At 40.9% G+C, this 13,321-nt stretch overlaps 1 protein-coding gene across 2 annotated transcripts in view; it reads left to right on the top strand.

Annotated features, from left to right (window-relative positions):
* The window catches only part of AGTPBP1 (ATP/GTP binding carboxypeptidase 1), a 68,562-nt gene extending 56,804 nt beyond the window's left edge, over positions 1-11,758 (top strand). For both annotated transcript variants that reach the window (XM_013130546.3, XM_031054180.2), the window contains one exon: positions 11,060-11,758. In XM_013130546.3, the coding sequence (XP_012986000.2) occupies positions 11,060-11,237 (178 nt within the window). In that variant the 3' untranslated portion in view covers positions 11,238-11,758. The remainder of the gene's footprint in view (positions 1-11,059) is intronic.
* The last annotated feature ends 1,563 nt before the right edge of the window (positions 11,759-13,321 follow it).

Genomic DNA, 13,321 nt, shown 5'->3' with positions numbered 1-13,321 from the left:
TCTTGTTCAACATCTTTGTCGGTGACATGGACAATGGAATTGAGTGTGCCCTCAGCAGGTTCGCCGATGACACCAAGCTGCGTGGTTCGGTTGATACGCTGGAGGGAAGGAATGCCATCCAGAGGGATCTTGACACGCTTGTGAGGTGTGCTGATGCCAACCTCATGAAGTTTAACCATGCCAAGTGCAAGGTCCTACACCTGGGACAGAGCAATCCCAGGCACAGCTGCAGGCTGGACAAAGAAGAGATTCAGAGCAGCCCTGAGGAGAAGGACTTGGGCCTGTTGCTCAAGGAAGCTGTGAATGCTCCATCCCTGGCATTGTTGAGGTCCAGGTTGGACAGAGCCTTGGGTGAGGTGGTTTAGTGTGAGGTGTCTCTCGCCATGGCAGGGGGGTTGGAATTAGATGATCTTAAGGTCCTTTCCAACCCTAACTATTCTATGATTTTATGATGTACTGTGGTATGGAATAACACTTTTGCTAGTTTTGGTCAGGTGTCCTGTCTTTTCTCTCTCCTGATTTTCCATCCTCCCTGGCAGAGCATGAGACTCAGAAAGTCCTTGGTAGGAGTAAGCATTACTTAGCAACAACTAAAAACATTGGTGTTATCAGCATTGTTCTCAGGCTGAAAGTCAAAAACAGCCCTGCACCAGCTATGAAGGAGAAAAATGACTGCTACTGCTGAACCCAGGATAGTATCCACCTCTTATTCCATACCATTCATGTAATGCTCAGATCCCACATTTTTCACTAGACCATCACTCTTGTCTCCTGTGTGCATATGTATATATAAATACATACATAGAGAGAGAGAGAGAGAGATCATTCCTTAGTGCATGTGCCAGGCCCTATAAAGCTGCTGAGTTCATCCAGTCCATGGTGTCAAACTCCACCTCTTGTAACAGTCTTTCAGAGCAGGAGAGACCGTGTGCAGTGTTGGATTGTTGCCTGCTGATGACACCGCGGAACTCATCTGGTCACTGCTGAGCTCATCTGGTTTCATCAAAGTTCATTCTTTGTTGAGATGATGGTTGTAGGGAAGTCAGGGCCAGTCGCTGGTGACCTGAAGATATCTAGTTGGTGGGCTATAGAAGTGCTACATAGCAGGCAGTAGCATATAATTGAGTTCGTTGGCTGTTTTCCCCTAAAATCAAACCCCCTTGAGGTACATACTGGACTTCCCCATCTTCTTGCATTACCCACCAAGTATATCCAGGTGCCTGAGCAAAAGCAATCCCATGAGTGGGTTTGCCTTTACCTGAAGCAGGAATAACCCAGAATGTCTTCCCCAGCAAATTCTTTATGTGCATCACAGGAACTTTGTCCCCTTCTACAGTCTGTAAAAGTTCTGACTGGGCTGGGCCAGCCCTGTTGGCAGATCCTCTGGTGTTGACCAACCAGGTGGTTTTTGGTAAATGTGTATCCCAGTGTTTGAAAGTCCCACCACCCATTGCTCTCAGTTTAGTTTTTAACAGCCCATTGTACCATTTGATTTTCCCAGAGGCTGGTGCATGGTAGGGGAAGTGATATACCCACTCAATGCATGCTCTTTGGCCCAAGAGTCTATAAGGCTGTTCCATAAATGAGTCCCATTGTCCGATTCAGTTCTCTCTGGGGTGCCATGTTGCCACAAAATCTGTTTCTCAAGGTCCAGGCTAGTGTTCCAGGCAGTGGCGTGGGGCACAGCGTATGTTTCCAGCCATCCAGTGGTTGCTTCCACCATGGTAAGCACATGGTGCTTGCCTTGGTTGGTTGGTGTGAGTGTGATATAATCAGTGTGCCAGGCCTCCCCGTATTTGTTCTTCAGCCATTGTCCTCCATATCAGAGAGTCTTTAACCGCTTGGCTTGCTTGATTGCAGCACATGTTTCACAGTTGTGAATAACCTGGGCAATAGTGTCCATTGTTAAGCCCACCCCTCAATCATGAGCCCATCTGTATATTGCATCTCTGCTCTGATGGCCTGAAGTGTCATGGGCCCACCTGGCTAAAATAAAATTCACCTTTATGTTGCCAATCTAAGTCCATCTGAGCCACTTCAACCTTAGCAGCTTTATCCATGTGTTGGTTGTTGTGTTTCTCAGTGGCCCGATTCTAGGGTACATGAGCATCTACGTGGTGTATCTTCACCATGAGGTTCTGAACCCTGGCGTCAATATCTCGCCACAGTGCAGCAGCCCAGATGGCTTTACCTCTGCATTGCCAGTTGTTCTGCTTCCATTGCTGCAACCACCCCCACAGAACATTTGCTGCTATCCATGAGTCAGTGTAGAGATAAAGTACTGGCCACTTTTATCATTCAGCAATGTTGAGGGCCGGCTGGATGTCTTTCACCTCAGCAAACTGACTCGATTCACCCTCTCTTTGAACAGTTTCTGCAGCTTGTCACTGGGGACTCTGTATGGCTGCCTTCCATCTCCGATGCTTTCCTACAATATGGCACTACCTATCTAAACAAGGCATATTGCTGTTCATTTTCTGAGAGTTTATTTTATGGTGGGGCCTCTTCAGTACACATCACCTCCTTCTCTGGTGACATTCCAAAATCTCTGTCCTCTGGCCAGTCCATGATGACTTCCAGAATTCCTGGATGACTGGGATTTTGTATTTGAGCTCCTTGTGCAATCAGTGGAGCCCACTTACTCCATGTAGCATCAGTTGCATGATGTGTAGAGGAGACCCTGTCTTTCAACATCTAGCCCAGTACAGGCAACCGGGGTGCCAGGAGGACCTGTGCTTCAGTGCCAATCGCTTCTGAAGCAGCTCAAACCCCTTAATAGGCTCCAGGTGGGACCATTCTCCTCAGCTGCAGTGTACAGTACATTTTTATGTCTGGCCCTGTCCGGACTGGTCCAAGGGCCAATTCATGAACTACCTCTTGTTTAATTTGCTCAAAGGCTTGTTGTTGCTCAGGGCCCCATTTGAAATCATTCTTCTTCTGGGTCACATGATAGAGAGGGCTTACAATCAAACTGTAATTTGGGATGTGCGTTCTCCGGACCCCCACGGCACCCAAGAAAGCTTGTGTTTCCTTCGTATTAGTTGGTGGAGGCATTGCTGTTATCTCGTTGATCACATCTGTGGGGATCTGGTGTGCCCATCTTGCCATTTTATTCCCCAAATTTGAATCTCCTGTGCAGGTCCCTTGACTTTACTCTGTTTTATGGCAAAAGCAGCTTTCAGCAGGATATGGATTATTTCCCTCCCTTTCTCAAAGACTTCTTGCACTGTATCACCCCACACGATAATGTCATCAATGTATTGCAGGTGTTCTGGAGCTTGCCCCTGTTCCAGTGCAGTCTGGATCAGTCCATGGCAGATGGTGGGGCTGTGTTTCCACCCCTGGGGCAGTTAGTTCCAAGTGAACTGGACACCCCTCCAAGTAAAAGCGGACTGTGGCCTGCACTCTGCTGCCAAAGGAATTGAGAAAAATGCATTGGCAATATCAGTCATGGCATACCACTTGGCTGCCTTTGACTCCAGTTTGTACTGAAGTTCTAGCATGTCCTGTAAGGCAGCATTCAATGGTGGTGTGACTTCATTCAGGCCACAATAGTCTACTTGTTGGTATCCACTCTCTGTTAGACTTTCTCACTGGCCATATGGGGCTATTAAAGGGTGAGCAGGTCCTACTGATCACTCCTTGGGTCTCCAGTCTACGGATCAGCTTATGGATGGCAATCAGGGAGTCTCAGTTGGTGAAATATTGCTGTTGGTGCACTGTTGTGGTTGCGATTGGCGCTTGTTCTTTGACCTTCAGCAACCCCACAACAGAAGGATCCTCTGAGAGACCAGGCAAGGTGGACAGCTGCTCAATTTCCTCAGTCTCCAAAGCAGCAATACCCCAAAATACCCCAGTACTTTTGGGTCTTTGAAGTACTCTCTCCTGAGGTAGTCTATGCTGAGGATGCATGGAGCCTCTGGACCAGTTCACAATGGAGTGCTTTTGCCATTTCCTCCCAGTCAGGCTGATTTCAGCCTCCAGTACAGTCAGCTCTTGGGATCCTCCCATCACTCCAGAAATAGAAGTGGGTTCCACCCCTTGACAGCTTGATGGCATCAGGGTACACTGTGCACCAGTATCTACTAGAGCCTTAGCTTCTGTGGAACTGATGTGTCAGGCCATCTGATCCACACAGTCCAGTAAATCTGATTGTCTCCTACCTCTTCCTGTCTGGAGGCAGGGCCCCTTTAATTGTCATCATCACAATGTTGGTCACTTATGTCTTGTAGAAAGGCATTAGTCTTTTTCATCACAGAAGCTGGGGTAAAATAAATCTCTTCTACTTCTTCTGGGAACCTGCTCACCAGAGTCTGAAGCCTCAGCTTTTATGGGATGATCATCCTTGACCTTTGTTTCCCTCTTTAATTCATGAACCCGTTCCTCCAGAGCTGAGGTAGCTTTTCCATCCCACTTTCTCATGTCTTCTGTGTGATCCTGCAGGTAAAACCATAAGGTGACCTGTGGTGTGTACCTCCTATATCTTCTCTTGTGAGCAGTAGGACGCCTTTTGTTAATAGCTGAGACATGTGCTGGTACACATGGGGAGCTGCATAGACCAGATAGATGGTCTCTCAATTGTTTGAACTCCTGGAACAGTTTTTCCACAGCTGAAATGATGCAAGGGGTGAGATTGTCTTAGAACTCTTGGAGTTAACAAATCATCTCATTCACTGTTGGTAGTGCTACATCATGAGAGGTTATTGCTGCCAATGAATGGGTGTATGATGATGGTGTAAATTTCCACAACATGGGTCATATACATTCAACTTCATCTGGATCTACGGGTGCATTCCTGGCTTTCAGCCTGCTATAGATCATCTGTACAATGGCTGATTCTCTCAGAGACTGGATGCTTTCTTCTAGCGTGGTCTAGTTGGCCAAACGACGCATAACATCGTCCCTGTGTGTAAACCGTTCTTTCACAGCTGCCAAGAGCCGCCTGCAAAGGCTGAGGGACCGTTTCTCTTTTGCAATTGCTGTGTCAATTCCCCCTTCCCTAGCAAGTGATCCCAGCTGCTTGGCTTCTCTACCTTCTAGTTCATGACAGTTGGCCCCATTGTCCCAGCATTGGACCAACCAGATGATGATGTGCTCCCCTGGTTGACAGGAAAATCTTTTTGCATATTCTGTAGCTCGGTTGAGGTCTGGGGTTGAGAAGCCACCTCTTCTTCTTCCTCTGATCCACATAATAACTTTTGCTCAGATGCTGGGTATTAAGTGCATTGGCTCTTCATCTTTCTTCACTGCACGGGTACTCTTCATGCCTCATTTGCTTTTCCCTTTGCATACAGGGGCAACCAATACTGGCCCAAATTCATCCTCAGGTTTAGCTGCAGTGATTGTCACTGGTTGGAGTGGTTGCAGTATCTGTTGTCGGGGTTGGTGCAAGCCGCTGTGCTTGGGTGTTGAGTAGCAACAGACAGTGCAGTGCAGTGCAGTCAGGGTTTGAGTAGCTGCTGTACTTGTCCCTGGGGTTGGTGTAGCTGCTATGCTTGGGGATGGAGTAGCTGCACTGTCTGTTGCTGTCAGAGTTTCAGTAGTTTCTGTACTTGTTGCTGGGGTTGGTGTAGCTGCTGTACTTAGAGTTGGAGTAGCTGTGTTATCTGTTGCTTTGCCATGAGATCCAGAGACGTCTTTTTCTCTTCGAAGGTGCTGGGTAGTGTTCAACAGGGCCCTGTAAGCATAGGCCAAGGCCCAGTACGTTGATATGATTTGTCCCTCTCTGGCATGAGCAGGATTACAACACACCTCAGTTAAGTGTTTTACTAGTTTTTCTGGATTTTACACTTGTTCAGTGGTGAAGTTCCAAAGCACTGGAGGGGTCCACAGGCCTAGATACTTGCTCATACTATCCCACACACCCTGCCAGTCATGGCTGTCCAGCCTCGGGTAAAATCTCTTGGTCCTCCTATATCATCGTCTAACCCTAGACAAGACCCAAACCGGACTCTGCTTTACTTTTGAGATCAGACAAACTGGTTGTGGGTAAAAACACACTCTGTATGCGTGCCAACATGGTGATCCCCATCACAATCAGCAGGCAGGTCTCAAGGGTATGCAAAGGCCATTCAGACCCTTCAGAGCTCTCAAGTCATGCCGTAGATACTCTGGTGAGGGAGCTGGGAATGTAAGGGAATGTCTCCTTCATAGGTTGACCATCAGAGGATTTAAAAAAAGATGTGTAATTGCTAAACACTTCCATTATATACCTCCCAAAGTACAGAGGTGATGACCACACTGAGAATGCAAGCCAGATCAGTTTCATTATCAGTGAGTCTATTGTATTACAAGTCATTACCATAAAGTACAAGCCCCCCAGCTAATAAACGCTAAACCAGCAAATACTGGCTGCAAGTCAGGTACAACACACTGAGACTCTGAGATCAAGAACAACAACTTTGAGAGCCAATAAAGCAATATTGTGATGAGTGACTATCAATCCAAACCAATAAATGCTTATCACAGATATGATTAGACACACTCTGGTCAGATCTGTTGTTATCTCAACCCTTCGTGCCCCATGTTGGACACCACAAAGAACTGTTGTGGTTTAAGCCCAGCCAGTAACTCAGAACCATGCAGCTACTCACTCCCCCACTCTGTCTTTCCTCCCCCCACTCCCAGAGGGATGGGGAGGAGAATAGAAGGAATTTTAACTCCCAGAGTTTGGGATAAGAACAGTCCAGTAACGAAGCTATAACACAAATCACTACTGCTACCACCAATAATAATAATAAGCGAAATAACAAGGGAAGAGAATACAACCGCTCACCACCCACTGACTGATACCCAGCCCAGCCTGAGTGGCGATCTAGCCCTTCTGGGTAACTGTCCTCAGTTTATATACTGAGCATGATGTGCTGTGGCATGGAATACCTTCTTGGTTAGTTTGGATCAGGTGTCCTGTCTCTGCTTCCTCCCAGCTTCCCCTCCTCCCTGGCAGAGCATGAGACTTAGAAAGTCAGAGTAAACATTACTTAGCAACACTTAAAACCATCGGTTTTATCAGCACTGTTCCCAGGCTGAAAGTCAAAAACAGAGCACTGCACCAACTACTGAGACTGAGAAAAATGACTGCTACTGCTGAACTCAGGACAGGCCATCCAGCCAGTTCTTTATCCACTGGGTGGTCCCTCCATCCAATTTATTTCTCTCTAGTTTAGAGAAAGGGTGTTTTGTGGTACAGTGTCAAACACTACGGATAATGAAAAATCCAAATATATCTTTTAAGGGACAAATATAATTTTAGTAAAAAAAGAAAGTGCTTCTTTTTTAATATGTTTGGAGGATTGATGTAAATAAGAAAAAGCATAGTAAGGTATTGTTATTAAAAATAAGAATTAAAAGACATTTTAGAAAAAAATTATAGTCTTTTATATATTCAATGGCAGGTGCTGTAGAAAATACTTTTTTTTTTTAAATAATAGGGTTATTCTTAAAGTTGGTAATAAACATGAAGACTGCAGGATTGTATCAGCTATCTAGGAGTTCATCTTTTTACCCATAAAATATTGTTTGAATAGAATCTGCAAATCTTCAGGTTTTCATATAGTATTCTCTTTTAACTGCCATGGCTTCAAAGAAAATAGAGATTATGTTGTTCCTTACATTACAGAACTGTAGCTGCATGACAAACAACCTCTGCTAACCTGAGAAAAATAATGGTTTCCTTTTAAAAGGAAAAGCAGGAGCTTTAGCAGTAGAGGAAGAGGGATTATTGAGCCAGTTAATTAGAAACAGCCCAAGGGAAAAGTTAGGAAATTAAAACCCATAGAATCAGCATGACGACAGCTAAAAATATATTGTTGCAAGATATGCTGAGTGTGGGGAGCAGCAGGGAGGAGAATAAAGAATTTGATTAAGTGGAAAGAAATATTTTCAAGTGTTTTGATTTCTACATTTCTTTTGACACAGACTCAGGAAAACAGTGAAGTAATAATTCCACTTTGCAGATTCATGCTAACCATTAGAATAAAGGTGCTGGAAAGTTAAATATCCATGGTTAATGTTTGCTACATCAGAAGAAGACATGCTATGGGAAAGCAAATGTACATGAGTGGTATGCAACGCAGGTTTTTCCTTTGACTGAAGAAAGTACCATTTTGTAAGGAATTAAGACTCAAGAACGGGAAAGTGGAAAACTAAATTTAATGTGTATAATAATAATAATAATTTGTTTTCAGTAATAAATGATCGAGAAGTTGTGGTGTGTTGTCCTGGATAGTAGTGGAAAGCTAGGACTATTATGAGGCAGATTTCAGAGCCAGTTTTTACATTAAATGTTTATGTAGCTTTGAAAATAAGATCTGTTCATATATTCCAGAGGCACTTTTATTGAACATTAAAAGTATTTTTTTTTCTTACTAAATGGGAAATGCCTGTGAAAGTCAGCTCTTGGTTTCAGATGAGAGCTTCGGATGTACACATCCAAGTGCAAATGTATTACATCTGACACACTAACTTCAAGAATGGGCACAGTGGCTGAATTTCTGGAAGTCAGGGCATGCCTACATTTACTTATTCACACACGTGAATAAGTAAAATAAATTTATACAAACATAAATATATATATTGAATATATATACCAGTGTGGTTTTCAAGACTATAAAATAGGGCATATTGTATGGTTTTATAACTATAAAATAGGACATATTGTATGGTTTTACAAGCCACTTCAAAGAGGTGAACTATATGGTTTGCTTGTGTGTCCTGTTCTGTGTTTTTTTTTTTAATAAGTTTTGTTGTTTGTTTTTTTTTTAACTGGATCAACTATGTGAGTTTAATTTCCAAACAATGACACTTATTAAACAGTGAATATAACTTTTTTAAGAGCTTTACTATTCTGTATTATATCTCAGTAACATGAATTTTTATAAATGCCTGCTGTAATACTTTAACATCCCATTGTCAGTGGTTAAAAAAAATTTGTTATTCACATAGCTTATTGTAGTTTTCTGTTTCAGCATTCAAAATTATTAGCTAATATTGGGCCAACATTCAGATTTAAAGGCTCAGTTTCCTGTAAATTGAATTACACAATCTGTCCTGCAGTTGCAGTGTGGATTTCTTGCATATAATAGCAAACAAATCAGTATCTGTGTTAACTGATTAAAAACAGAAGTTGAAAAAAAAAAAAAAGGTGGACTTGTTGGAATGTCATACATTTGATGAAGTTCCTTTCCTTTTGTTCCTTAAATAAATTAAAATCTAAATTTTTTTCCCCCAACGTTTTTTTTCCTTGGAAGAAGTGTGGGTAGGTAGTGACTCCCTAGGGGAGAAAATGTCATAGGATGGAAGCATGGGAAAACTGTATTCCTTTGTGGCTTCTATCACAGGTTCTTCATGCAAAGTATGTATCTTTATGGTATGTTGAGTTCCCCACCTGTAAAATGAAATTGGCATCTTAGCAAAGATACTGCTTATTTTCCTCACTCTTTGTTTCTCCTAAATGGAAACAAATTTGTTTTAAGCACCAGTTCATTAACCAACATAGTGGGTTGTTGCCCTAGTTACAGCTTAAATAATCTTTAACAGCATTTAGTTTTGTGGAGCATTCATTATTGCGCGGCTTAATGAGTAAGAGCTTGTTTAGTGAGCCATGATTCAGATTGTTTTAAATGTAAATCCAGAGACCATGACTGAATTGAATTTTTGATAACAATTTTCTTACTGGTTTAGGTTTTCTGTCCTGTTTATGATTTTGCGGTTTGGTTTTGGGGTTTTTTTGTGTGTGGTTTTGGGTTTTTTTTTCCCCCTAAGATGGCACTGATTCTCCTTAATTTTTCTTCTGCCAGTATTTGAATTAACTGTCAACAACACAAAATGTGACAGTATAGAATGTAATTGAGGCTACAGGTAGAGGAAGAATACTGTGAAATTTATGTATATTGAAAAGAGATTGCGCCGCAGATTTCAGGTGGTCCACTTAAGCTCCTAAAAGACCTTTAGAAAGAAGCAGTGATTAATTCTTTTGATTATAAAGCCACAGACAGACTAGGCTGTTGTGTGTCTTAAGACAAAACCCATCAAAATTACTATGCAAACCTTTCTACAAGTACCCTGTGATCTTTCTCAATAAGAACATCCTCACTGTTTTGTGTGAGTTGTGTATGATTCAATTATTAGGTAAAATCCGTTACAGAACTTTTTAGGACTTAATCTGAATATAAAATTACTTATTAAATATTTAGGAGCACTTAGTGCTTTTAAGCAGTTACCTTCTTATGTCCCAAGGGAGGTTAGAAAACTGGATCTGGAAAATGTTTTTTTTTTTTCCTCTTCCTTTCATACTTTTTTCCTCTCCTCTGTGTTAAGGACAGGAGAAGACCAGAAAATTGTATTTTAACCTTTCTCCAGTTAACACTAAAGGTGTTAGTCCTCTTATCACTAGTTAAGGGCAAAGACAGTTCTGTAGGCAGTGGTTCAGTTCCTTAAACCTGCTGCCTCTGAGTTGCAAGGCTTAACATAAAAATTTAAAGTTTAGCTGTGTGCATGTGTGTGAGGACCTGATTTGAGTGCAGTGATTCATATGGGAATTTAGTTGTAGGCATAAATGTAACTCCTTATTTTGTGATGTTTGATAGGTACAGTGTAATTGCTTACAATGTTTTTCAGCAAAATGTGTTTTAATAAAATAAAGACATTTCCCAATGGAATTTTTAGATTCTTACCTGGTTTTTAGAGGTTTTCGTATATCCTTTAGCAAGTGTTATTTCTTGATGTAGTTGTATCCTTCAACAACAGCTTCTGATCCTGCTGTAATTATATGAAGTTCTTACAGGCTATTAGCATAGGCCTATAATGTGTAGCTAATTTGTCGTGGCATGTTTCTGTAATGAATTTTATGTGTCTGACTAGTTCAGGGTCTTACAAACTTGATTTTGGTTCCCAGTTGGTTTACATGCAATTGAAAACTCCATACTATTTCAGGTAAGCTGCCCCTTTCCTGTGGTGGTTTTTTGATTTTTGTATATCAGGGTATGGACCGGGCATGGTCTGAATCTATGTTCCAAGTAAAACTTTTAACATGATTCATGCAACTTCTTGCTCATTCTAGCCCCACTACATATGTTTTGGATGAAGATGAACCTCGCTTCCTTGAAGAAGTTGATTACAGCGCAGAAAGTAATGATGATCAAGACATTGAATTAGCTGATAATGTGGGTGATTATGAGGCAACTAATCAGGAAGATGGACTTTCAGATTCAGATTCAACAAGGATACTCCTTTCTTGAACCAGCTTTGCAGCTAGTAATAGGAATTTAAGTGTCCTGGCTTTTGTAGTTAAATACTTCCATGATGTTGTCTACCATGGGGATATACTTAAGAAAACACAGATAACTGGGTTGTGCCTAGGTCAAAGACAATAAATATTCATGATAAATTGGCATTTACTTTATTTAAGGAGTTCTGTGTTTTCTTTTAGCACTGAATAGATATTTACCAGTTAATTTTCTACTAAGTATCACAGCATGCCATTTTGTGTCCTTAAACCCTGTCTTCAGAAAATACAATTATAATTTATGGTGTGTCAGAGTACAGATTTTTTTAAATGTAGTTCTTTGAGTTGCTTCCTGAAAAAATATGTACAGATTTTCTAAATTAATTTATGTATGTGTCTGTATATGTATGTCTTTATACTGAGGTGAAGAGGTTATTTTTGACATTATTTCAAAGATACTCAATTGTGTTTAAGGTAATGTAGTGCTTGCTCTGGAACCATTCAATAATTACTACATTAAAAATGCAAAAGTGATGTATGAATTGTTTCACTTGTTTCTTGCTTCTGAGGATTATATTGTTCTTCCACACTACTAAATGATTTTGGTTTAGGAATTCAGTTTAGGAATTTTGTGCACTGATCAATACAGCCTGTGCTTATAAGAACTATACACTGTATAAAACTCAATCCCTTTATGGGATCCATGGTTTAATATGAGGAGATTTGGGTTTTGTAAGTGTACATGACTGCCAGAACCAGTTAAATATGTACACTGTTCAGCTACGCAGTTGCTCCATTTTTCTCGTTAAATATGCATGTCATTAAAAAGCATTCACTTTACGGGGGCACATTAACTATATACCCAATTCAAATGCTCTAAGAGGGAAGGTGCCTTTTGGTTTAAACATCTTTTGCCTGGTCTCAATCCAGTGTTAACCGTGTTCTGAGAAGGAGATTGAATTATAACTTCCTGAGGTCTCTTCCAGCATGAATAATTGTTCTGTGATTCTGTATACATGTTTAAAGTCAAGCTGTCAGGCATGGGATTTACACTTCTTCATCTCCTGTCATCTATTAATTCTCATCGCCTCTTGCCTCTGCTTAGAATAAGATCTAATAGAGAAATGAAGTTGTACCCTGTTGTTTACAGAACTGACATATGTTGCAATGAAAAATATTTTTCCCAAATTATTTTTACTTGATGTGACCCAGTTGTGGCATACATTTTCTTCTGCATGTGCAAGGGTTTTAAGAGCATGAAGAATAACACTTCTAAATTATCAGAGGTTTTTAACTGATGAGAACTTTGTGAATGTTTACTGTTGCAAATCAGACTGTATTTTGGAGGGGAAGTGTGCCTCTGGTAAAACGATTAAAGAAAGAAAGTTATCAATGATTCTCAATCAGGAGACAGATTTTGACCAGGATCTGCTGTTGCAAATGCAGCATTGTTTGGTGATGCCTGTCCATAGTATCCTGATTCTGAAACTGGGGAAGGGTTTTTTTTTTTTTTGTATGTTTGTTTAAAGGCTTAAATTTATCTTAGTATTCACGTAGATTTGAGATGTAAGGGTATAACGAAACATTTACATTCTTGTTCCTTTAGAAGTTTCTCTCTCTAGTGAAAATCATCATTGCTGGTGTTCCATGAATTACATATAGTAAATAAGAAAGTTTATTTAATACCCTGTTGAAGAGAAGCCTTCTGCATTGGAAGTGTAGCAGAATTTTCATCCTTGGGGATTTGTACTTCAGCACCTTACATAAATAATTTTTACTTACATTTCTCCTTAGTTTTCGCATGAACCTATATTAATCCTGGGACACTATTTTCATACTACAGGCAAGACTAGAAATGTACTTCATTCCCTTAAAGTGAATTGTGACTTAGTAGTACAAAACCATGTTTTCATCATGAGTAAATATGCATGTCTGTTCTTCTCATATCTTCTACAGCTTTTAGTCTGTGCAAAGGAGTTATTCATAACTTTTATAGTGGCTCAGTTTAGTAGTCACTCTCTTAAAACGATAATGTGTTTTTACACTAGATTCAAATGCACATGTGCATTAGAGTAAATGTATGCTTTTGATTATGCG

This window comes from Melopsittacus undulatus, chromosome Z (genome assembly GCF_012275295.1).
Source record: "Melopsittacus undulatus isolate bMelUnd1 chromosome Z, bMelUnd1.mat.Z, whole genome shotgun sequence".
NCBI lineage: Eukaryota > Metazoa > Chordata > Aves > Psittaciformes > Psittaculidae > Melopsittacus > Melopsittacus undulatus.
This window is presented reverse-complemented; position numbering and strand designations above follow the sequence as displayed.